Here is a 22,793-nt window from a genome sequence, read left to right on the forward strand (position 1 = left end):
GATGCTGATTGAGAATATATTTAATGATTTTATGATCTAAATATTTACCATTTAAATATTGAATAACTTGAATATTCAGGTGCACATTTTCAAAATTTTTAAGTTCAACTTGCCAATCTTGATATTCAACTTACGAATATTTTTTGCATAAAAACTTCATTTTATTCTTTCATCAGAATTTAGTTAAATCATAAACTTAATAGATTAGAGCCTATCTATTGCCGTATCTTTCATAGCTTTTATAGTTACATTTCATGAACTGCTCATTGGAATCCTCTGGAGAATCGTAAAACCTGTAGATGTTCTCCTATAGCCCCCGGACACCCATTTAATTACTGTGCAATGCCACCAGGGCACTGGGATTTTAAACAACCCCCTCCCCCACCCCAACACAACAAAGTTTGAGAACTACTGTCTTAGACTTTTCAAAAGAATATTAAAAAATATTTAGGAAAAAGGATTTTCCTAAAACCTTTAAATACCTGGTAAATACAGTGATACCTTTAAAAGCACGTATGCAAATTTTTGCCATCCAAGAAAAAATTCAAACTTAGAAATTTTGGAAAGTGTGGGGATATGAAATAGGGTGGAGAAAATGTTGAACATTGATGATGAGTACATGGGAGTTGACTGTACAATTTTTTTTTTTCCCTAGGTGACAGCTTTACGGACATAAAATTCACTTACATACAATTCATCCATTTAAAGTTTAAAATTCTAAGGCTTTAGTATATTCATAAAGGTGAGCAACCATATCACAATCAATTTAGGACATTTTTCATCCCCTCCACAAAGAAACCTTTCAGTAGTACCTTTTAGTCATCATCTCCAAATTCCACCACCCGCACCACCCCCCCCCCAACCAGTCTCTAATCTACTGTTAAAAAACAAAATTCAGCACAGTAAATTTTAAATATTGAATTGACTTTATTGAATGATTCATGAGTCAGGCAACATACCATCTAGTAAATTGAGGAGAGCTCCAAAGAACTACAGAAAAGGAAAAATGTATCTTTACTATGGCCTTTTTCTGGCTTCTCAGAACCTCCATCTGCTCATCTGTGAAATGGGGATAATAAACTCTGATCATCAAATGATACTCTACATGAATGAAATTTTACAGCTTTTAATAGATAATGACACTCCTAGAGGGTAATAATAACAGATCTGACAGATTAGGAACAAACTATTTTGGTTTAGAGTGCCATCAGAACGAATGACATAGCATAATGAAGTGTCTCATTTGCAAAGAGTTTGAGGCCAATGCAACGACTATTTTTGTCAATTGTTATCTTTCAGCTCTTCCAAGAGCCTTTGAAACTTTAAGGGAGAAAATGTCCTCTATATTTAATATCTACCAGTGAAAACTGTCCATATATATTGTTTTCATTACCGATGAGAAAAACAACAAAGTCTACTCTTGCTCACTTTAGTACAGTTTTTGTAAACTACCCTATTATATCTTATTTCTGATGAGTATATGTGTGTGCCATAGGGGCACATACAATCTGTAAGGCAAAGTTATATTGCAAGCCACTTGAACTCTCTGTCTCAATTTTCTTGTTTTGTAAAGAGGTGGTGATAATAGCTACTCCACAAAATGATACTTAGAATTAAGTTTAAGAAACCCCCAAGTTGATAAATGAAGCCCTCAACAAAGTTCCTGGCAAATAATCAGGGCTAAATTATATTTATTATTATTGCCTGTCCAAATATAATATTAATATCATCAATGACCTTTTTTTTTTCACCTGAGGATGCTGCTCCCTACCAGGTGACAGATCAGTATCCTCTTGCAGATTGTCTATATTGTGGTTAATGGTTATTCCACAATTAATAATAGTTTTAGAAGATAAAACATGTGCAGTCTCTTTAGGTCTCTGGATTCTGGGTACTTTTCTTAGGCCATGCTACACAGCATGTGGAATCTTAGGTCCCCGACCTGGGATGCAACTCATGCCCCTTGCATTGCAAGTGTGGAGTCTTAACCACTGGACAGACTGGAAGTCCCTGGGGTTCTTATGCCTAGTTTGCTGCTCACATTTAAGACACAATTAAAGTGGCTTCTCCCCAAGGTTTCTACTCCCATGATAGGATAAAATTGGCCATTTCCTCCATTTGTCTCTACAGTATACTAACAGATGTAAAACATTTCTATCCATTCTTTTCTCCTATATTTTCCCCTTTATTCTAAACTGTATGTACAATGGGGGTAGTTATGTGTGCGTTTCCTCCTTATTAATTGTTAAAAAAGTGAATGAATCAAGCACTTGTTTCTAGTACGTTTGATAATGTTTTCCTCTTTATAGAGTATTGACTCCAAAGGGCCTATTGGCCAACCTAGTGCTTGACTACTCTGGGCACTTAGTCCACTCTCACAGCCTCTCAATACTGTCACGTCATTTGTAGGTAATAGTCATTTCTGTCCATCAAGAGACTATAAGAATGAGTTTGAAATTTTCTGAGTAATATGTCAACCCAAAATTAATGATTGATGACTTAGCCAGGCAGCCAGGAGCATCAGCTGTTCATCAAGGGCAGTGTGAATTTGGAGCATCATCTAGTGTCTATTGGAGTCAATGACATCCCATAGTAAATGCTTTGGGCAAAGAAGGGCTGAGGCCGGAGCAAACTCACTTATTAAAGGTTTAATTGGACTTTTATACAACTTACACTTTAGGGCAGTCCACTTCTTGAGGCTTTGTTTGGGGCATGTGTGTTACACTGAAGGTGCTGGGTTGTTCTTAAGCACATTGCTAAGTCACAAGCCCTCTACATCATTTTATCCTTATTAGTACATAGTGTAATAAGTTTGTTACTGCAATTATTATTATCACCATCATTATCATAATTGATAACCCTTAACCGGGAGAGTTCCAGTGTTACTATCTTTGCACAATAGTATTTGTTGTTGTTGTTTTTTTCCCTGTCATCCTCCTCATTGGTCATTTTTACTTTAAAAATATAAAGAAAAGTAATTTAGCATTTTAAAAATTGCTTTTATAAGGGTCTAGGGTTAACTTCCAGCATCAAGTAAAATTGATGTTTCCTCCTTTTCATGTTCACTCTCTTACCACATCTGACATATTCTATTTTTTTTGGGGGGGTCTCCAGCTTCCAAATTCCACTCTAAGGGTAGAGCCCGTCTTATTTATTTTCTTATTTCCCCAAATCCAAATGGGATTATTGATTCCTTCCTTATTCTTGCCTGCCTGTAGACCTGCTGAGGTCTTGGGACTAACCAGTGGTATCAGGATGATCATTTGTAAAGAAAAAGAGGAATAAAAATTTCTGTTCACTGAGACAGAAAGGTGTTATCACTGACTGATTGACTTCTCTTGCTCAGTCTTGTCTGATTTTTTGTGACCCCCGTGGACTAGCCCACCTTCTATGGACAGAGAATTTTCCAGGCAAGAATACTGGAGTGGGTTGTCATTTCCATCTCCAAGGGTTCTTTCTTACCTAGGGACTGAACCTTGGTCTCCTGACAGGCGAATTCTTTACTACTGTCATCTGGAAAGCCCAAATTTATCAGGAGAAGTTAATAATTACCTAAGGGACTGGGGAAAGTATAACATGCTGCTGCTACTGCTAAGTCACTTCAGTTATGTCCGACTCTGTGCGACCCCATAGACGGCAGCCCACCAGGCCCCGCAGTCCCTGGGATTCTCTAGACAAGAACACTGGAGTGGGTTGCCATTTCCTCCTCCAATGCATGAAAGTGAAAAGTGAAAGTGAAGTCGCTCAGTCGTGTCCGACTCTTAGCAACCCCATGGACTGCAGCCCACCAGGCTCCTCCGGCCATGGGATTTTCCAGGCAAGAGTACTGGAGTGGGGTGCCATTGCCTTCTCCAAAGTATAACATACCAGGCACCAAATTAAACTTTGGTTGGTTTGGATTGCCACCTAGTGTCCATCAGAACAGACAGCATGATGTATTGTAAACACTTGATTCTACCCAAAAGGTATGATATTCATGCAGAATTAGTTGCAGGGGTGAAAATGTTTTCTAACTAAAACTCATTAAACAGACTAGTAAGTAAGTAAAAGTTGTGGGTGTATTTTAATTTTATGCACTTTGTAATAGAAAAGCAAAAGTCTTTGACTTTAGTTCAATTGATATTTGTGTGTGTGAGTGCGTGTGTGTGTGTGTTCAGGGTACGTGAGTTATAATCAGTCTGCAGGGCTGTCCTAGGAGAAATCTGAATTCTCAATTTCTGTTTCCTTATTGGTAAAGCAATAACAATTGTAATGGTACTCATTTAGGAGAAGGCAATGGCAACCCACTCCAGTACTCTTGCCTGGAAAATCCCATGGACGGAGGAGCCTGGTAGGCTGCAGTCCATGGGGTCGCACAGAGTCGGCCACGACTGAAGCGACTTAGCAGTAGGATGGTGGTGAAGACAGAATGAAAATAGTGCATATAATGCCTAATGCATAGAAAGTGTTCGGTTAACTGTTATCTTTATTAGTATTATTGACACCTTTGAACAAACAGTGAAGAATGGTGCTATGCTGGGTTTATAAGAATGTATGTATAACTTTTAAAATAATTTTTTAAAATATATGTGTATAAAAATTTTGGTACTCACAAGGCAGCACTCTTCTTAGAACTATATAAACATTAACTCATCAATTCTTATAGCAACCTATAAAACAGGTACTATTATTGCCACTTTATAGATGACAACTGAGAAAACTGAGGCATAGAGGAGTTAATAAACTTATCTAATGGCAATATTGAATTTGAACTCTGGCATTCCAGTATTGAGCTAGTGCTTTTGATAAATATATTATGCTAGCTTTGTATTTTTCCTGAAATATTTTATAAAATTAAAAGGAAAATATAAAAGTGCTACTACATTAACCATGAGAAGTATAAGAAATCTATGTATTAACTGAAACCTTCTCTCAGTCATGTCTGACTCGTTGTGACCCCATGGACAGTAGCCCACCAGGCTCCTCTCTGTCCATGGGATTCTCCAGGCAAGAATACTGGAGTGGGTAGCCATTCCCTTCTCCAGGGAATCTTCCTGACATAGGAATCAAACCTGGATCTTCTGTATCCCAGGCAGGTTTTTTACTATCTGAGCCACCAGGGAAGCCCAACAAATTCTTCGATAATGTAATTCTGTAAGAATCTGGTTCCATCCAGAAGTCTTAACTTAAGAAGGTTTAGGTGAGTTCAGTAGTAAAAACTGAAGGGTGTTGATACCTTGGTCCCTCTTCAGTACTGACAACATGCAGTTCTCCCTGACAGCTCTGCCTGCCTGCTTGACCTTGAAAGTATGCACACACTTAAGATGGGAAATGCAGGGAGGAGAGACTGTGTGTCTTGAGTTCTGGGCAAGGAATGAGCTCCAAGAACAGCAACTCAGTGGGGTAGATTCTGAGTGGCTGTGTTGATCCTGCTTTATGTTCTTCCCTATCACTCCCCAACACATATCTTCCTTCTCTGATGGGCAAGCTAGCTTCTCTTCTTATTACAGTTTCTTCTTGAGGTATTCTTTGGGCTAGTTCCTAGGTCCAGTGACCCTTCAGAAGCTACCCGGGGAAGTTTACATAACTGGAAAGACAGAACCAACTTGTTGGACTTGGTCTACTCTTATCCACTCGTCCAAATTAAGGTGCATTATCAACTATCTTAAGGTCACCTCAAAACAGGAGGCTCCCATGGGATAAGAATGTAATGGAAATAAAAATCAAATAAGAGGCTACTATGTGCTCAGCCCAGTCCCAGGAAGTGTATGTGCGTTATCTAATTTAACCCTCACTACATTCCTGGGACAAGGGGATAGTGGGGGGTGTTACAGAGGACGAAATGAAAGTGGGGAAAACCTGAGGACTTGGCAGGATCCCCGAGTTCGTGAATGGGGGAACTGGTATTGAAAAGAAGTGTGTGGACCCCAAAGCTGCTGTCTTTCCCTCTGCTCTCTTGCGTTAACAGTTTGACTGTGTTCTCCACCTTCAGGCAGCCTTACAAGTCTCAGGTTAGCCTGGGGCTGCCAGGATTTTGAATGAGGTAGAGAATGGGAACTTTTTATGAGTTGACCTACTACACATATTACATATACATTTATAACACATTTATATTTACAACATACTATACATATAGCTGGAGAAGGAAATGGCAACCCACTCCAGTGTTCTTGCCTGGAGAATCCCAGGGATGGGGGAGCCTGGTGGGCTGCTGTCTATGGGGTTGCACAGAGTCGGACACGACTGATGCGACTTAGCAGCAGCATACATATAGCAATACATATTATGACACATAATATACACATTTATAATACAATGTTATATACATATAGCATTACATATTATAAATTTCATATACAAACCCATATATAGTATATATGAATTATATGTACTATATAGAGATTTATATATGAAATACACAGTAGTATATATTTAGTGGGCTTCCCTGGTGGCTCAAATGGGAAACCCACTAAATACATATCATTTATATATACTGTATATGGATTTGTATATGAAATTTATAATGTGCAGTGCTCTATTATATATATCATATGTAACATTGTGTTGTAAATGTATATTTTTGTTGTCGTTTGGTCATTAAGTCGTGTCCAACTCTTTGCAATGCCATGGACTACAGCATACTTCCCTGTCCTTCACTATTTCCTGGAGTTTGCTCAAACTCATACCCATCGAGTCAGTAATGCCACCCAACCATCTTATTCTTTGTCACCCCCTTCTCCTCCTGCCCTCAATCTTTCCCAGCATCAGAGTCTTTTCCAATGAGTTGGCTCTTTGCATCAGGTGGTCAAAGTATTGGAACTTCAGCTTCAGCATCGGTCCTTCCAATGAACATTCAGTTAATTTTCTTTAGGATTGACTGGTTTGATCTCCTTGCAGTCCAAGGGACTCTTGAAAGTCTTCTCCAACACCACAGTTCACCATTGATCCTTTGGCTCTCAGCCTTCTTTGTAGTCCAACTGTCTATTATGTATTTAGTACTATATATTTATACTATTATGTATTTTGTATATAAATCTCTATATAGTATGTATAGTATTATGTGAGTGAGTGAGTGAAAGTCACTCAGTTGGGTCTGACTCTTTGCGACTCCCTGGACAATAAGTAGCCTGCCATGCTCCTCTGTCCATGGAATTCTCCAGGCAAAAATACTGGAGTGGGTTAACATTCCCTTCTCCAGGGGATCTTCCTGACCCAGGGATCAAACCCAGGTCTCCTGCATTGCAAGTAGACTCTTTACCATCTGAGCCACCAGGGTCTCCCCTCATAATATTATATAAATGAAAAGATTATATGATGTTTGTTAATTATATATAATTTTTCATACATATAATTAATTTTATTGGTAGTAAACATCATATAAATGTGAATTATTAAATTTAATACTGTTTTAATATTTAAGTAGTAAATATCTACATATATAACTGACATTAACAAAACATTGGAGGTGGGTTACTAATTTTTAGGAATGGGAAGGGGTCTTGAAATCTAAATGTTTGAGAACCACTGTTCTAACCTGTTCTCTGATGTCTTAACTTCCCAATTGGATTGGTAAGTACTTGAAGGCAAAGTTATAACTGGCTCAAGAACACTCTTTGGTTTTATTCTTTTTTCTCACAGTGGTTTGTGTCTTTTATCAGACTTATCACACTGTATGATAATATGCTTGTCTGTGTCAGTCTCACCACATATAATTCCTTAAGACAGACACTTTGCTTGGCTGATCTCTGCCTTTATTATCTCTTCTGGTGTCCTTTCCTTAACAAGTGCTTAGTATATGAGAAAAGCTCGTACATGGCATAGTGATGAGATGGGAAATAAAAAGCAAAAGTATGTCCTAAGAAACCTACCAAAATTTGTATGTCCTTGTGTCCTCCAAAATAGTCATTGTATAAGGCCCTATGTTTATTCTGATTAAGGCTACTTCCCCATATGTATTTTCATCTTGTGCTTTATAATTGCTTTCATTAGCGGCCTAAACTGAGATACATCTTTCTGCTATTGATAAATCATTTTGAGTGTAGTTCTGACTTTTTGAAATCATAAAAGTTATTTGAAAACAAGCTTGAAGAATAAGGTGCCTATTAATGCCCTAGGTTTCTTGTGTCACTTTATGTGATTCTAACAGCATTTCCAAAATGGTAGGTAAATATATTTTCCAATGTAATGCTCCTTTTATAATACTCTCCATGTATTTATTGAGCTTCCACTATGTGCTTTACTATTATGGTTCTCTGTGGAGTGTATTTTGACAGTGTGCCAGGGAATAAGATACAGAATCTTTAGTCTCAGCCCAAAGTTTCCTTGGTGAGTCAGGAAAAAGCAGGTTTAATCACTCCCAGTTGGGGCTTACAACGAGCAGACAGAACTCTATTCTGGCAAAGTAGAAGGAGGAAGTGAAAGAAAAATCGATTGTCAGTCCCTGACCCATACACCTGTCCCAACCACTCCTTTCACTCTCCTTTGAATGCATCTTGCTGTTTGAGCCTCTCTCTCCAGCTCCATTTGCACTTGACAATCTGCTTTGCATCTTTTACTTTGTCCGTCAGCTTTCCAGATCTGAAGAAGATGAAACGAAATTAGCCAACTCATAATAGTCAGGATGTGTGTAAATACAAGTATACACAATTTATTGCAAGGCAGATATTTAACTCTGTCCTCAATTTGTGGCTGGCTATTTTGAAACCATCAATTTTGAGTGGAATGACCACACCCTTAATCTGAATTTTCCCTTGAGCTAATTTTAGTAGGACTTTTTTTGATCACGGGCTTGTTCAATCTTATTGCAAAGCCTGAGACTTCCTGGAACATCTATAGGCTCTAAGGTCACTTTAAAGCAAATGGTCAAAAAATTTTGTATCTTCCCATCTTTTAGAATAGTTTCTAAAGATTCTGATTCAGAGCCTGTAGGACAAACTAACCAAGTGTCAAAGTATAATTTTCAAAACATGACTCTCATACAAAGACTGTGCATAGTGAGTTTGTACATGGGTCAAAGAATGATTTAAGTATTAATGACAGAACTAGCAGAATGACAAAGGTAGGTCAAAGCAGGATACAGGAGAATGAAATATGTTCAGGGTGAGAAAGAATGCTGGAAAGCTGAAAGATCAGATACAAAATTGGTTAACGTCCTATTAGGCAATACAATCATAACTTTTGGGGTTATCTTTTCTACTAGAAAGAATTCACTTGCATCTCTACTATACAAAACCCTTATTAGTGTATCAATCTTCTATAAGGAAAGGTCTAATTTTATATACTCTGAGCCTAATCAAAAAGTAAATATTAAGTCAATGTTACCTTTTCTAAAACCATGCTGTTCCATATGAAAGTTGTCAGTCATATGTGGTCATTGAGCACGTGTAATGAAGCTAATCTGCAAATTTACAAATGTAAAATACACACCAGAGTTTGAAGATTTACCCTATAAAAAAAGAATAGAAATGGTCTCATGTTTTTTGAAGTATCAATTACATATTGAAGTGATAGTAGTTTGGATATACTGAGTTAAATAATATACATTATAAAAGTTAAATCTACCTGTTTCTTCTTACTTTTTTCATTGTGACTATTAGAAGGTTTAAAATTATGTGTGTGACTTACATATCCACATTTTATTTTATTGTATAACATGGCCTTAGAGCATTACATGAACCAGAAGTGGACTTGTGGAGAATTCTCTAATGCAGCTTGAAAAGACATGAAGACATATCTTTGTTTTTTACTTTTCTCAGTACTAGTTACAGGGATCTAGAGAAAGTCTATGTGTTTTTCTGCCTCTGACCTGCACTATGTGGCCAGAAGGTTAGGAGCAAGAATTTGAGTGGCTGGTGTCTGGTTCTGGATTTTAGATTTGCATACAGAGATGTGATTTGATTGATTAAACCTGAGTAGTCATATCATAAAACTGAATCACAATAATCAAATTTACAGGTTGCTGATTTCCAAAAACGAAATGAAAGTGGCTCAGTCCTGTCCAACTCTTTGCAATCCCATGGACTATACAGTCCATGGAATTCTCTAGGCCAGAATACTGGAGTGGGTAGACATTCCCTTCTCCAGGGGAATTTCTCAGCCCAGGGATCAAACTCAGGTTTCTGGCATTGCAGGTGGATTCTTTACCAGCTGAGCTACCAGGGAAGCCCGATTTGCAAAAAGGGACACCAATTTCTACTGAAGAGAAGTTCAGTGGCATAGTAATCAAGACTCTACATAGCTCTTTTCCTGCTCGTTATGCGCCCTTAGCTGAGTTTCAGATGAACAGGCGGTTCACTGCACATAGAATCAGAACAAATTGCATGTTCTTGTTTTATTTTTTTGCCAAAATATATTTGTATGATGAAGGTGCTTTAGTTGTTCATACACTTTCAATGATTTCTTACAATTCCTATGCCCAAGTCACACTGATGGATGGCAGGTCTAAAGTGATTTTCTATGGCTGCTAATTCACCCATCACTAATCTTATTAGGTTGCTAATTCCCAGAGGACATGACCAGTAGTAGACATAGTTTCCAAATGTTGAAAGAATGTTATTCAGTGAAATCATGGGGCTATCCTTAGTCTAAAAGAAGATGTCTCATGTTTCATTCATCATTGAACTTAATTTATCACATTTTTTGATTACCACATCTAAGACTGATGTGTTTAGTACATACTTCCATCTAGATGTAGTAGTATAGTGAAATTCAGAATAGAATACATACAGTCAGTTTTAGAGGGGATAAAAGGTGAGCTTATCAGCAAAAAGTGGTATAATAATTTATTTTTTCTAATTACTTTTCTCTATGTCTGTTTAAAATTTTGTCATTTCACGATTTCTATTTAAAATCTCTAGTTTATCTTAAAAGTCAAAAGTGTGTCTTGTCAGTTGCTTTATTTCCATCTATATCTTTGAGTTCCCAGTTAGAAGGTGTCCTGTGCCATGACATATGTTTAGATATTGTTACTGGAAGTAATCTAGAATTTTCGTGTGCTGCAATTCATTTCTTTAGTACAGCATACAAAAATAAATAAATGCTTGCTTTCTTTGAAAACCGATCATCTAAATGTCCCTCACTGTTAAGTCTATTGAGGGTTATTTGTAGGCTTAAGAGGGTCTTCTTTCTTCCCTCATTATCCCTATTCTTGAGGGCCAGACCCCCCGCCTTGCACAACCCAGAGGGGAACCTGAGAGCTTTTAAAAAACAGCCCAATTTCTCGCCTTTGGAGAAGTGAAAAGAGTGCCCCGCCCCCATCTATGAAAAGAGGGATTTGATAAAGTTTCAATGTCTTCAAATCAAAGATTTAAGTCTCTAACCCCCCATCACTCAGGACCCCCCAAGGCTTACGAACCCCCTCCCATCCCGCTCTAACAGCTTTGGACTGGTCCCAGAATCCTGGTCCCAGTCCACAGTTCCTGTGGGTCTGTACGCAGAATTCACAGAGGACCTGTGTTACTTCCCTTGCGAAGAAACAGAATTATGGTGAAAATTTAGGTGGAAACCATTTCGTTTTTGGTCCCAAAAGAAGAGAAGCATGTGCCCAACCACCCCTGAGAAAAAGAACTTTCAGGGGCAAAGGAGCGAACAGGTAATTTAGAAGAAAAACAGAAAGTGGTCTCCGACTGCCCAGGACTTCCCTAGGAGTTGGGGGAGTTCGGGACGTCTGGACGCGTAGTGTTTGTGATTGTGAACAAAATAAATGGAGAGCACGAAGCCTGAGGCTTCTCGGATCCTTTCCTGACCAAACTCGGGTGATTTGGTGTAGGGTATTTTAATATTTTCCCCCTTTTGTGAAGTAGAACAAACACAACTTGGGCGCATCGCGGCGGCTCAGAGCCTGCCAGCCAGGCGGGCGACCGGAGCACCAATCAGCGCGCGCCTGCGCTCTATATATACGGCGGCCCGGCCCAAGCGCAGCTTCATCGGCGCTTTGCCACTTGTACCCGAGTTCTAGATCTTCACCATGTCGGAGACTGCTCCTGCTGTTCCCGCTGCCGCACCTCCTGCGGAGAAGACCCCAGTCAAGAAGAAGACTGCCAAAAAGCCGGCTGGGGCGCGCCGGAAGGCCTCCGGGCCCCCGGTGTCCGAGCTCATCACCAAGGCTGTCGCCGCCTCCAAGGAACGCAGCGGCGTGTCTTTAGCTGCGCTCAAGAAGGCACTGGCGGCCGCTGGCTACGATGTGGAGAAGAACAACAGCCGCATCAAGCTGGGTCTCAAGAGCTTGGTGAGCAAAGGCACCCTGGTGCAGACTAAGGGCACTGGGGCTTCTGGTTCTTTCAAGCTCAACAAGAAGGCACCCACCGGGGAGGCCAAGCCCAAGGCGAAAAAGGCGGGTGCGGCCAAGCCCAAGAAGGCTGCCGGGGCGGCTAAGAAGACCAAGAAAGCCACGGGCGCGGCCACTCCAAAGAAAACTGCTAAGAAGACCCCGAAGAAAGCGAAGAAACCGGCCGCAGCTGCTGTGACCAAGAAAGTGGCGAAGAGCCCCAAGAAAGCTAAGGCTGCCAAGCCCAAGAAGGCCGCCAAAAGCGCAGCGAAGGCGGTTAAGCCGAAGGCCGCTAAGCCCAAGGTTGCCAAGCCCAAGAAGGCTGCACCCAAGAAGAAGTAGGTTGTTAAATCGTCTGCTTCTAAAACCCCAAAAGGCTCTTTTCAGAGCCACCACTTATCTCAAAAAAAGAGCTGTATACTCCTTTTCGTGTTGTGTATCCCTATCTTCTGTAGATTCTTATTCAAGGGTAGGCTTACGCGGGAGTTATTGCAGATGGCTGGCACTACCCAAGGAACAGCAGTGAGAGCAGGGGAGAGCGGTTGCTGTGAGTTTGCAGAGTTTGAACCCATTCCTGTGGGTTGCCCCTTGCCCTGCGGTGTCTTCTGTCAGCCTCCTGGTCAGCAGTTGCAAGCGCTTTCCGCTGGCTTGCGTACTTGGGATTTCCGCCGGCCCCGCCCCACTCCTGTGAAGAGCAAAAACAACCAGCACTAAACCCAACCAGTTTCTCAGTCTTACGGGATATTCCGATTGGGCTAAAAACTCATTCAAAAGTCCCGCCTTGTTCGCCGGTTGGCTCATTCCTCCAGCCTGTGATTTTTCACCCTGTTTTTAATTGGATGGTGACTGTCTTCCCTCTGTGGTCTCTTAATGTTTTCTTTCTGTTGGGTTAGCCCTATTTGCTTGATAGAGAAATGTGTCGTATTTCGGACGTTTTCTACGTTTTCAAAAGTCAAATTTGCTGTCGTGGGGGCGTTGGTATTCAACCCAGGCAGGAGGGTGGGTACTGACGCCGTTGCCTCACATTCTTAATTCCTGTTTACTCTGGCAGTAAAGGAACATTTGAAAAATGCTACAGCGGTGGCAGTGATTCTTCCACCAGAAGCAAAGCTGGACCAGGGATCTTTCTGTTCCTTGCACTTTCTAACTTTATAAGCAAATGTGTGATGATTTGACAGCATCAAAAACCACTTTTAGTCGGCCATTTTGTCCTGGCCGGCCAGTCAAGGATCCTTCTTTTCGGGAACCTCAACATCTGAAAATCGTAGATGCTTTAAACGCCTTTTTGTGAAATCCAAATGTTTCTACGCTAAGTAAAAAAAAAAAAAGTATACTGGTAAAGTTTTGAAACGTGTGTATATGGGATGGGGTGGCGTTTTTAATAAAGGGCTTTTTTTTTTTTTTTTTTCATTAACAGCGTTGTATGTGGATTCTTTCATTTTCATGTCATGTCTCCTGGGTAGAGAATTTCTCAAGACCGTTTACCGGGGCAGGGGCTTCTGCAGACCTGCAGCTCAGTTTTTCAACCACAAGGACGAATCTGTGAGTTAACGTTAATTCCTGCATTATTGGTAGGGGCCACGGAGTTCATTCCTAGTCTTAGTCACTGTGTGGGAGGAAAGCAAAAGGTCTAGTGGATAAAAAGCATAGAATGGTAACCAAAGTGCAAAGAAAAGCAGAGATGAGAGATGTATAGAAAAGGTTGCAATGTCTGTATTAATGACACCTGAGTTACTGGTTCTTTGAGCTGCCTGAATTCTTGCCACAGGGGACCTTTCCACTTATCTCAGGTTGGGTCAAGTTGCAATAGCAGAAGACCTAATAAAGACACTCCAAATCAAATCACAGTTAGGGCTTATAGTAACAGCACCATGTTCTTTTATGTTCGAATTTTCTGTCAAATAATTTCATTTTCACATCCACTCTAAGAGGCAGGGGACGAACCAACTTAAGCAAAAGTTGATTCTCTTATTTTTCTTTAAACCTCTTGTGAATGGCCTTTTGTGGTGTAAATTTATTGGGTTTATAGAGTTGATCCTAACACTGAACGTTTCCTGCAACTGTATTTGCATAAATTAAAGATGTTCTTTACTTTCAAATAAAACATGTTCATCAAAAACAAATGTAACTATTCTCTAGTAAGGCTAGAGGGAAAGTTCATTCACAGAGAGCTTAAGTCACTGTAAAAATCTCTCATTTCATTTTACTTTAGTCTTTAGATAATGTTCAACAGTTTCCTCAGTTTTATCCAAGTTCTTAAATTATGTTCCCTTCCCTCTCTGTGAGGGAAGTTTACATAGTTGACTGGGGTCTAATAACCCATTCATTTGAAACTAAAAATTAGCTAGTTTAACAAAAAGTCCGTTGTTACAATTTGGTTTATAAAACCTAAACTTTAACATTATTAATATTTTCAATATTCACTTATTATTATAAAATACTGAGAACAGCATTAATATACTTTAATTGGCCAAAATGGCTGATGAGCCAGAAATGGCAATGAATACTGCATAAACTGCTGAGTGATAGATAATGAAAATTCATGAAATCTTCATGTATGATAGAAATGTAACAGAAATTAAAGTCTCCTTGCAAAGCATTATTCTATTTTTTTCTGTACATACTCAGTGCTTTCATGCTGAAAAAGTAAATATCTTATTACTTCCCCTAGGCAATGCTCTAGGTATCATATTTTCTATGCTTGAGGGAGATATAAAAGGTAACTTTGTGTTTCAAATCCATGCCAAAGAGAAACAGGCCCAGAACTAGATATGATTACATCATTAAAGAATTTCAGAAGGGAACAGGGATTTAGGGCACAGAGGTAACAGCAATAGTGTTTTAAGGTAGCTTTTTTTTTTTTTTTTCTCCTTTGGACGTGTCATAAGGCAAGTGGAATCTTATTTCCCTAACCAGGAATCAAACCCATGCCACCCAGTAGAGAGTACAGAGTCTCAACCACAAGACTGCCAGGGAAGTGTCAATATCTGGCATGTCTTGAGCACTAATTTACAAGGTGCCAAGCACTGTTGCTGAGCACTCTTCATTTGTTTTCAAACACATTCTTGTCACAGTTCTTTAAGATAGGTGCCATTATTACTGAGGCTTGGTCACATTAAGGACATAACTATTTACTTTCTGATCAGTAAACCAGTATAATAACCCTCCATGAAGAGTGCTGTTCCTCTGAAATATGGTAAAGAGCCACATATGTCTTAAAATTTTTTCTAGTAGCCACATTTTAAAAAAGTATAACAAGTAAAATCATTTCAATAATATTTAACCCACTAAAATAAAAATATTATTTCAGCAACTAATCTAAGGTAAAAATATTACGAGATTTTTAAATTCTATTTTTCATACTAACTCTTTGAAATATGGCATGTATTTTACACTTCAGCTCATCTCAATTTAGACTAGCCACAGTTTCATGTGCTTAATAGACACAAATGACTAGTGGTTACTGTTTTGAACAATATAGCTCCATAGTCAGAGAAGGCAATGGCACCCCACTCCAGTACTCTTGCATGGAAAATCCCATGGATGGAGGAGCATGGTAGACTGCGGTCCATGGGGTCGCTAAGAGTCGGACAGGGCTGAGCAACTTTACTTTCACTTTTCACTTTCATGCACTGGAGAAGGAAATGGCAACCCACTCCAGTGTTCTTGCCTGGAGAATCCTAGAGGCGGTGGAGCCTGCTGGGCTAACGTCTATGGGGTCGCACAGAGTCAGACATGACTGAAGCGACTTAGCAGCAGCAGCTCTATAGTAAATACTGAAAGGAAGACTCAAGAAAATATTTACCCTGGAGTAGAATTTAGACGTTTCCAAGGAAATAATTATGATGACCTGGTCCTGAAGTCTAAGACTAAAGATCATAAAGTACACTTGGTTATCTCTAGGAGCTGATGTTTCTTCTGGTCATCCTGCCCACCGCACCTCATACCAGGCTTCTGACCACAGGAATCTGATAACAGATTTTAGCAACAGCCAGGCCACTGCAGGCCCTCCCTGTTCATCCTGAGGCAGCCCAATCTCCAAGAGAGTTTCTGTTGAGGAGGAAACTAGGTCTGATCATCCATTTCTGTATAATTTATTTTATTGATCAAAAATATTTAGTTTGGGTTTGGCTTCCCGGCAACGATAACTTCCTCCTCTATTAAATAGAGACAGTGAGAGAACTTGCCTTTCAGTGTTGTAGCAAGTGTTATATACAATAATTTAGGTCAATTAGATCCTGCAGTACTTGATCCATGGAAAACTATCAGGGTTAGTTATTAGACTGACTCTTCTAAGGAATCCATGGTTTTATTTTCTTCCTTGCATAGGGACCTCTCTAAAGGTGGTGATATTCAGTACAGAGTGGATCAGTAACACCTGTAAAGTTGTCCCAGAGAATTTACCTGGACTGAAAGTGTTCCCATTACTCAGAGTTGACTTTATGTCCTCTCAATGAAGTTTCTTCTCTTGGTATATCTTTTTGAAAATGGTACCATCATCCAAAGCATCATGCAAAGCAGTGCTCTATCCCAGATTACTGAGAGTCATCCAAGACCAGTGATTCTCAACAGGGTACTCTGCTGAGGTACGGTAGAACCGAGTAGTAGGAGGACAGGGAAGGCCATATGTAATTTGGAAAAGCATAGCCAGTGCTGAAAGGCAGATTTACCCTGAAGATATGAAACTCAAGTGTCAGACTCTGTACTTCCAAGGCCCTGGAAGGGGCCCCTGGGAGTATAGTCTGTTCACATGCTCTCATTTAAAAGAAATTCTTTTAAATGTTGGCATGTTTTAATTAAAGCTGGTTAAAACCTTTATTTCCACTCAATGTTCTTTTCTGTTACAATTAACCTTTGTCTGATTATTTTGGGATATTGATGAGAATATTTAGGACTTGAAAACATGTACTGAATCTAAATTTTTGGGGGGATTAATGCAATATATAAAGTGATGTGTAGATCTGTTCATATATAGTTCACTTGTTGCTAGCCAGTCTGATCTAAGAATGTCTTCAGGGAATACTACTTATCACTGACAAAAAGTGAAAAGTGAAATTGTTAGTCATTCAGTCGTGTCTGACTGTTTGCAACCCCATGGACTTTAGCCCCCCAGGTTCCTCTATCCTTGGAGATTCTCCAGGAAAGAATACTGGAGTGGGTTGCCATGCCGTCTCCAGGGGCTCTTCTGACCCAAGGATAGAACCTGGGTCTCCTGGATTATAGGTAGATTCTTTACCATCTGAGCCACTGACAAACTCACCTAAATTATTGGTAAGAAATTGTACTAAATGTCATTTATCTGTGTGCCCAGTAATGAGAGTGAGTACATAGTGGAGAATTGAGATGCGAAATGTATAACGTAGAAGCTAGTCTTTGAAGAATTCTTCCAAATTTTAAAACTCACATATAAAAATTTGACAGAGGATTTTCAAATTATAAAACAAGCCTTAAAGCGTTACTTGACATTACTTGTAGTGCTTTAAAGCTGAAATTCTTCTCTAAGTTATCAAGAGGATAAAACAAATTGTGATCAGTCATCTTAAGTGAATATTGAATTCTCTTCCCACTGTTGACTTAATATACTCTACAAAACATTTCTGAACATTTCCCTTTAAAGATGGAACCAGAGTATAGTCAAAAATATAGGCAAACAAAGCATTATAGTTTTGTATTCAAGTTAATAAATGTGGCATTTTCCTGAGTTTTGTGCCAGATACGGTTTCTTAAAAAATACGTTTTCTCATTTACTTGCTAACTTTGTAGTTATAGTCACCACGTTTTATCACCTGTAGGCCCCAGGAATCGGTTTATTCCTTTGGATACGTTATACCTCTAGACGTGAATATTTAAATGAGACCTTAGGCCTTAGTTATCAGCGACAGTTCTCTAGGTAATTCAATAGCTTTTATGAACAGTAAACTTCAACTCAACCTGTGCTTTCTACCTTTTCGTAGTTTCTAATGCCTCACTGACAGTGTTACAGTTACTTTCGATGAAAATGTGGGTGGCTCTAAAAAGAGCCTTTTTTAAGTACAGAGAAAACAACTTTATGCTCTCTCCCCGCGGATGCGGCGGGCAAGCTGGATGTCCTTGGGCATGATGGTGACGCGCTTGGCGTGGATGGCACACAGGTTGGTGTCCTCAAAGAGCCCCACCAGGTAGGCCTCGCACGCTTCCTGCAGCGCCATCACCGCAGAGCTCTGGAAACGCAAGTCGGTCTTGAAGTCCTGCGCAATCTCGCGCACCAGCCGCTGGAACGGCAGCTTGCGGATCAGCAGCTCCGTGGACTTCTGGTAGCGGCGGATCTCGCGCAGAGCTACCGTGCCGGGGCGGTAGCGGTGCGGCTTCTTCACGCCGCCGGTGGCCGGCGCGCTCTTGCGGGCCGCCTTGGTGGCCAGCTGCTTGCGTGGCGCCTTGCCGCCGGTGGACTTGCGAGCAGTCTGCTTAGTACGAGCCATCACAAGTCAGTGATCAGAAACCAAAAGTCTGCTACAAGCGTAGGTAGTTGCCTTTAAATATAGTTGGAAGCATTCTGATTGGTCTCGGAATTTTTCAAAAGTACCGCGCGATAAAACCATTGGCTAAAAAGTGACCGGGAGAGACCGGTTATTTACGAAAGAATCTGATTGGATGAATTACTTCTACCCCTATTTTCTATGCCTTTTTTTTTTTTTTTAATATAGGCGATCCGAAGGAATTTTTCTAAATTGTTTCATCTTATTGCCAACTTCAACGTACATAACGAGCCATTTAGGCACCATGTTAACTTTTGATTCAGTATACAAGTGGGACCTGATATTCTTAATTCTTGACACGTTCTCAAGGTGGTATTTCTGCGCCAATCCTAAATTGAGTACAATTGTTCTTTCTCCCCCACAGTTGGGTTAGCTTTAAGTAAATCTCGAACCACCAGGACTACCACTTTCTAACTTTGGTCATCAGATCTCCCCTAATTCGGAGTTTATCTTCTGTAAAACTACATGCCAGGGTCCCTGGGTGGATGATTTAAAAAATCACATGCATGCAAAGGTGGAATTGATGACATATATACACTGGAACCTGATAAACTTTCATCGGAAAAAAAAAATTGTTTAAAAATTTTGAAAGCAAAGGCAAGAGAAAACTAATCTTGGCAAGAGTAATTTCTTTGCTTTTTGTTACCCTCAAGACTAAGTACTGTTCTAGTTTCCCTTTCTCTTTATAAAGGCCCTTGTGGATTACAAAGGTTTCGCCAGCTATGCACTAAAACAATGCTTGTGAGGACATTTCTAGAGTCTTTATTTTAATATCACTTGTCTCTTTATAATTAACCACCTACGCAGCATAAGCCGGCTACCAGCTTTTTTAAATGAAAATGTGGATGGCTCTGAAAACAGCCTTTAGGCAGTGTATTAAAAAGTTTCTTTTTTTGTCTAGGCTTTACTTCCCCTTCGCCTTGTGGTGACTCTCGGTCTTCTTGGGCAGCAGCACCCCCTGGATGTTGGGCAGGACGCCGCCCTGGGCGATGGTGACTTTGCCCAGCAGCTTGTTCAGCTCCTCGTCGCTGCGGATAACCAACTGCAGGTGACGCGGAATGATGCAGGTCTTCTTGTTGTCCCGGGCCGCGTTGCCCGCCAGCTCCAGGATCTCTGCCGTCAGGTACTCCAGCACCGCCGCCAAGAACACCGGAGCGCCGGCTCAACCCGCTGTATAGTTGCCCTTGCGGAGCAGGCGGTGCACTCGCCCTACTGGAAATTGTAAACCAGCGCGACCGAGTTTTGGCTTTAGCTCGAGTTCTACCTCCTTGTTTACCACGTCCAGACATAGTTACCTTGTACAATTCAACAGCAAAACTTGTGAGCAGAAAAAAAAAACGCTGGATGACCAAGGGGGAAAAAAAGAAAACTTTTTAATAGACAGCGGAGGGATGCGCCAGTTAGGTCTCCTATTGGTCAAAAGTAAGATGCTTTTCTATCCAATAAAAAGAGAAAATGTGTATCCCTTATTTGCATAAACCACTCCCTCCAGACCTTAGTGAAACTGTACTGATCTTACCCAATCAAAAGTGAGAATTCTCGATTCCTCATTTACATTGAAGCACTATAAATAAATGGTTTTTAAACTCACACTATTTATCTTTCTTGTGGATACTACCCCCTAACATTTCTACTGCAAAACAATGCCTGAGCCGTCTAAATCTGCTCCGGCTCCTAAAAAAGGCTCTAAGAAAGCCATCACTAAGGCACAGAAGAAAGATGGCAAAAAACGCAAGCGCAGTCGTAAAGAGAGCTACTCTATTTATGTGTACAAGGTTCTGAAGCAGGTCCATCCAGATACTGGTATCTCATCTAAGGCCATGGGTATTATGAACTCCTTCGTAAACGACATTTTTGAGCGCATCGCCGGCGAGGCGTCACGCCTGGCGCATTACAACAAGCGCTCGACCATTACATCCCGGGAGATCCAGACGGCCGTGCGCCTGCTGCTGCCCGGGGAGCTGGCCAAGCATGCTGTTTCTGAGGGTACCAAGGCCGTAACTAAATACACCAGCTCCAAATGAGTGCCTGCATAGGCATTTAATTCAAAGGCTCTTTTCAGAGCCACCCACTTTATCGAAGAAGGACTGTAACGGCTGTTTTCTCACGGGGTAAATGCAATTCTATCCTATTGATTAGATTTAAGCATCTACTCTAGTGGGGTTAATAGTTGGAGCAATTTTTGAGCCAGAACCTCTAGCTACTTGAAAGGTCTCTTGGCATTAAAGAGACATCCCCCAAAAGACACATCTTCCTGTTTGCCATGGACTAAGCATCCAGATGCTTGGGAATGCTCACTCTTCTCCACGAGTCCTCTTAAAAAATTTTTGATGGTGATTAGAATTTTCCTCCCGGGTAAGGAAGTGGTTGGGGGATTTCAGAGTCCCTATCCTCAGGGCATCGTTATGCAGGTTGCCTTTTCAGGGTAGGGTGCAGGGAAGGCAAGTCAGTGGAGTTTTCTCCCTGTTCTTGGGGAAACTTAAGCAAAATCACCTGTCGTTCCTTTAATAAACCGCGGACACTTTTATAAGGTGTTAACTCAAACTCTGCACATGGTTGAAATGAGATTTTCTAATTTCTCATTATAATTATTGTGATGGAAAAAGCCAATGTAAAGCCGTTTCCATTTGTCTTGCATTCCTGACATCTGGGTTCCAGTTTCCGGAATTTACCTTCCTGGGATGACACTAGAAGGGGTTGAAAGTGTGGCACTCCCAATTCGAGGAGGGGAAAATGGTTTGAATTTCCTGCCCTCCCCATCTGGTGTCTCCTCATTTGCAGACTAGGAGGGCCCCAGGTGAAGAGGAAGGTGTGCTAATTTTTCTTGGGAAAATTTTTTAAAGAACATACTACTCCAAAAATAATCCTGATAGGAAGGGCCTTGGTTGTGGAAAAGGAGTCAGCGGGGCTGGATGAGGGGAAGAGCCACGAAAAGTCAGCGGTTGACTGCATATTAAAAAGGTGGGGGAAAGTCTTTTCCTTTGGTTTATAAGCACCATCTTTAGGTGACATACATCAGTGTGTTTGGATAAGGAAATAAAAACTCGAAGTAGAATTTCTCAAAAAGACCACTTTTAAACTTTGAAGTTAAATGAACTTTTCCCAGATCCCACACAAATTAGGTTACTGCTGTATGAGAAGACTTCCCTGTCTCAGCATACACAAAACATAGTTGTGAAACAGAAGCTTGTCTTAGAAGTTAAATTCTTGGTTTTTAGATTGTAACCCCCTCCCCTCATCTCTGGGGGAAAAAGAAAAAAAGATTGAACTCAAGCTGCAGTTTAAGAATTGCTCTCTGGAGGGATGAGATCTTGGTGGCAATATAATCTCAGCCTCTTCAAAATTATCTCCTGGGGTAGAAGTTCTTGTTATTTGCCTGCTTGCTTGCTTCTATCTTCCTTCTCCTTGCCCCCTCCTTTCTTCCTAATAGTTGATATTTTACAGAACTGTATACAGTCAGCAAAACAAGACCAGGAGCTGACCGTGGCTCAGATCATGAACTCCTTATTGCCAAATTCAGACTTAAATTGAAGAAAGTAGGGAAAACCACTAGACCATTCAGGTATGACCTAAATCAAATCCTTTATGATTATGCAGTGGAAGTGAGAAATAGATTTAAGGGACTAGATCTGATAGAGTGCCTGATGAACTATGGATGGAGGTTCATGACAGTGTACAGGAGACAGGGAGCAAGACCATCCCCAAGAAAAACAAATGCAAAAAAGGAAAATGGCTGTCTGAGGAGGCCTTACAAATAGCTGTGAAAAGAAGAGAGCCAAAAAGCAAAGGAGAAAAGGAAAGATATACCCATTTGAATGCAGAGTTCCAAAGAATAGCAAGATGAGATAAGAAAGCCTTCCTCAGTGATCAGTGCAAAGAAATAGAGGAAAATAATAGAATGGGAAAACTAGAGAGCTCTTCAAGATAATTAGAGATACTAAGGAAATATTTCATGCAAAGATGGGCTCAATAAAGGACAGAAATGCTATGAACCTAACAGAAGTAGAAGATATGAAGAAGAGGTGGCAAGAATA

At 40.4% G+C, this 22,793-nt stretch overlaps 2 protein-coding genes, 1 long non-coding RNA gene and 2 pseudogenes across 3 annotated transcripts; 2 read left to right on the forward strand and 3 right to left on the reverse strand.

The window, feature by feature from the left end:
• The window catches only part of LOC133237033 (uncharacterized), a 61,480-nt pseudogene that overhangs the window by 17,278 nt on the left and 21,409 nt on the right, over window positions 1-22,793 (reverse strand).
• LOC133237042 (uncharacterized) lies at window positions 8,310-10,642 on the reverse strand. The gene is made up of 2 exons (XR_009733104.1): window positions 9,301-10,642; window positions 8,310-8,556 (listed from the first exon to the last, which is right to left on the reverse strand). It is a non-coding gene; the product is annotated as an uncharacterized LOC133237042 (long non-coding RNA).
• On the forward strand, window positions 11,901-12,611 carry H1-2 (H1.2 linker histone, cluster member). The gene has a single exon (XM_061399320.1). The coding sequence runs from the start codon at window positions 11,945-11,947 to the stop codon at window positions 12,584-12,586; it is 642 nt and encodes a 213-aa protein (XP_061255304.1). The 5' UTR covers window positions 11,901-11,944; the 3' UTR covers window positions 12,587-12,611.
• Window positions 19,494-20,343, reverse strand: LOC133237008 (histone H2A type 1-D-like; annotated as a pseudogene).
• LOC133237014 (histone H2B type 1-B) lies at window positions 20,337-22,626 on the forward strand. The gene has a single exon (XM_061399355.1). The coding sequence runs from the start codon at window positions 20,403-20,405 to the stop codon at window positions 20,781-20,783; it is 381 nt and encodes a 126-aa protein (XP_061255339.1). The 5' UTR covers window positions 20,337-20,402; the 3' UTR covers window positions 20,784-22,626.

This window comes from Bos javanicus, chromosome 23 (assembly GCF_032452875.1).
Source record: "Bos javanicus breed banteng chromosome 23, ARS-OSU_banteng_1.0, whole genome shotgun sequence".
Lineage (NCBI taxonomy): Eukaryota > Metazoa > Chordata > Mammalia > Artiodactyla > Bovidae > Bos > Bos javanicus.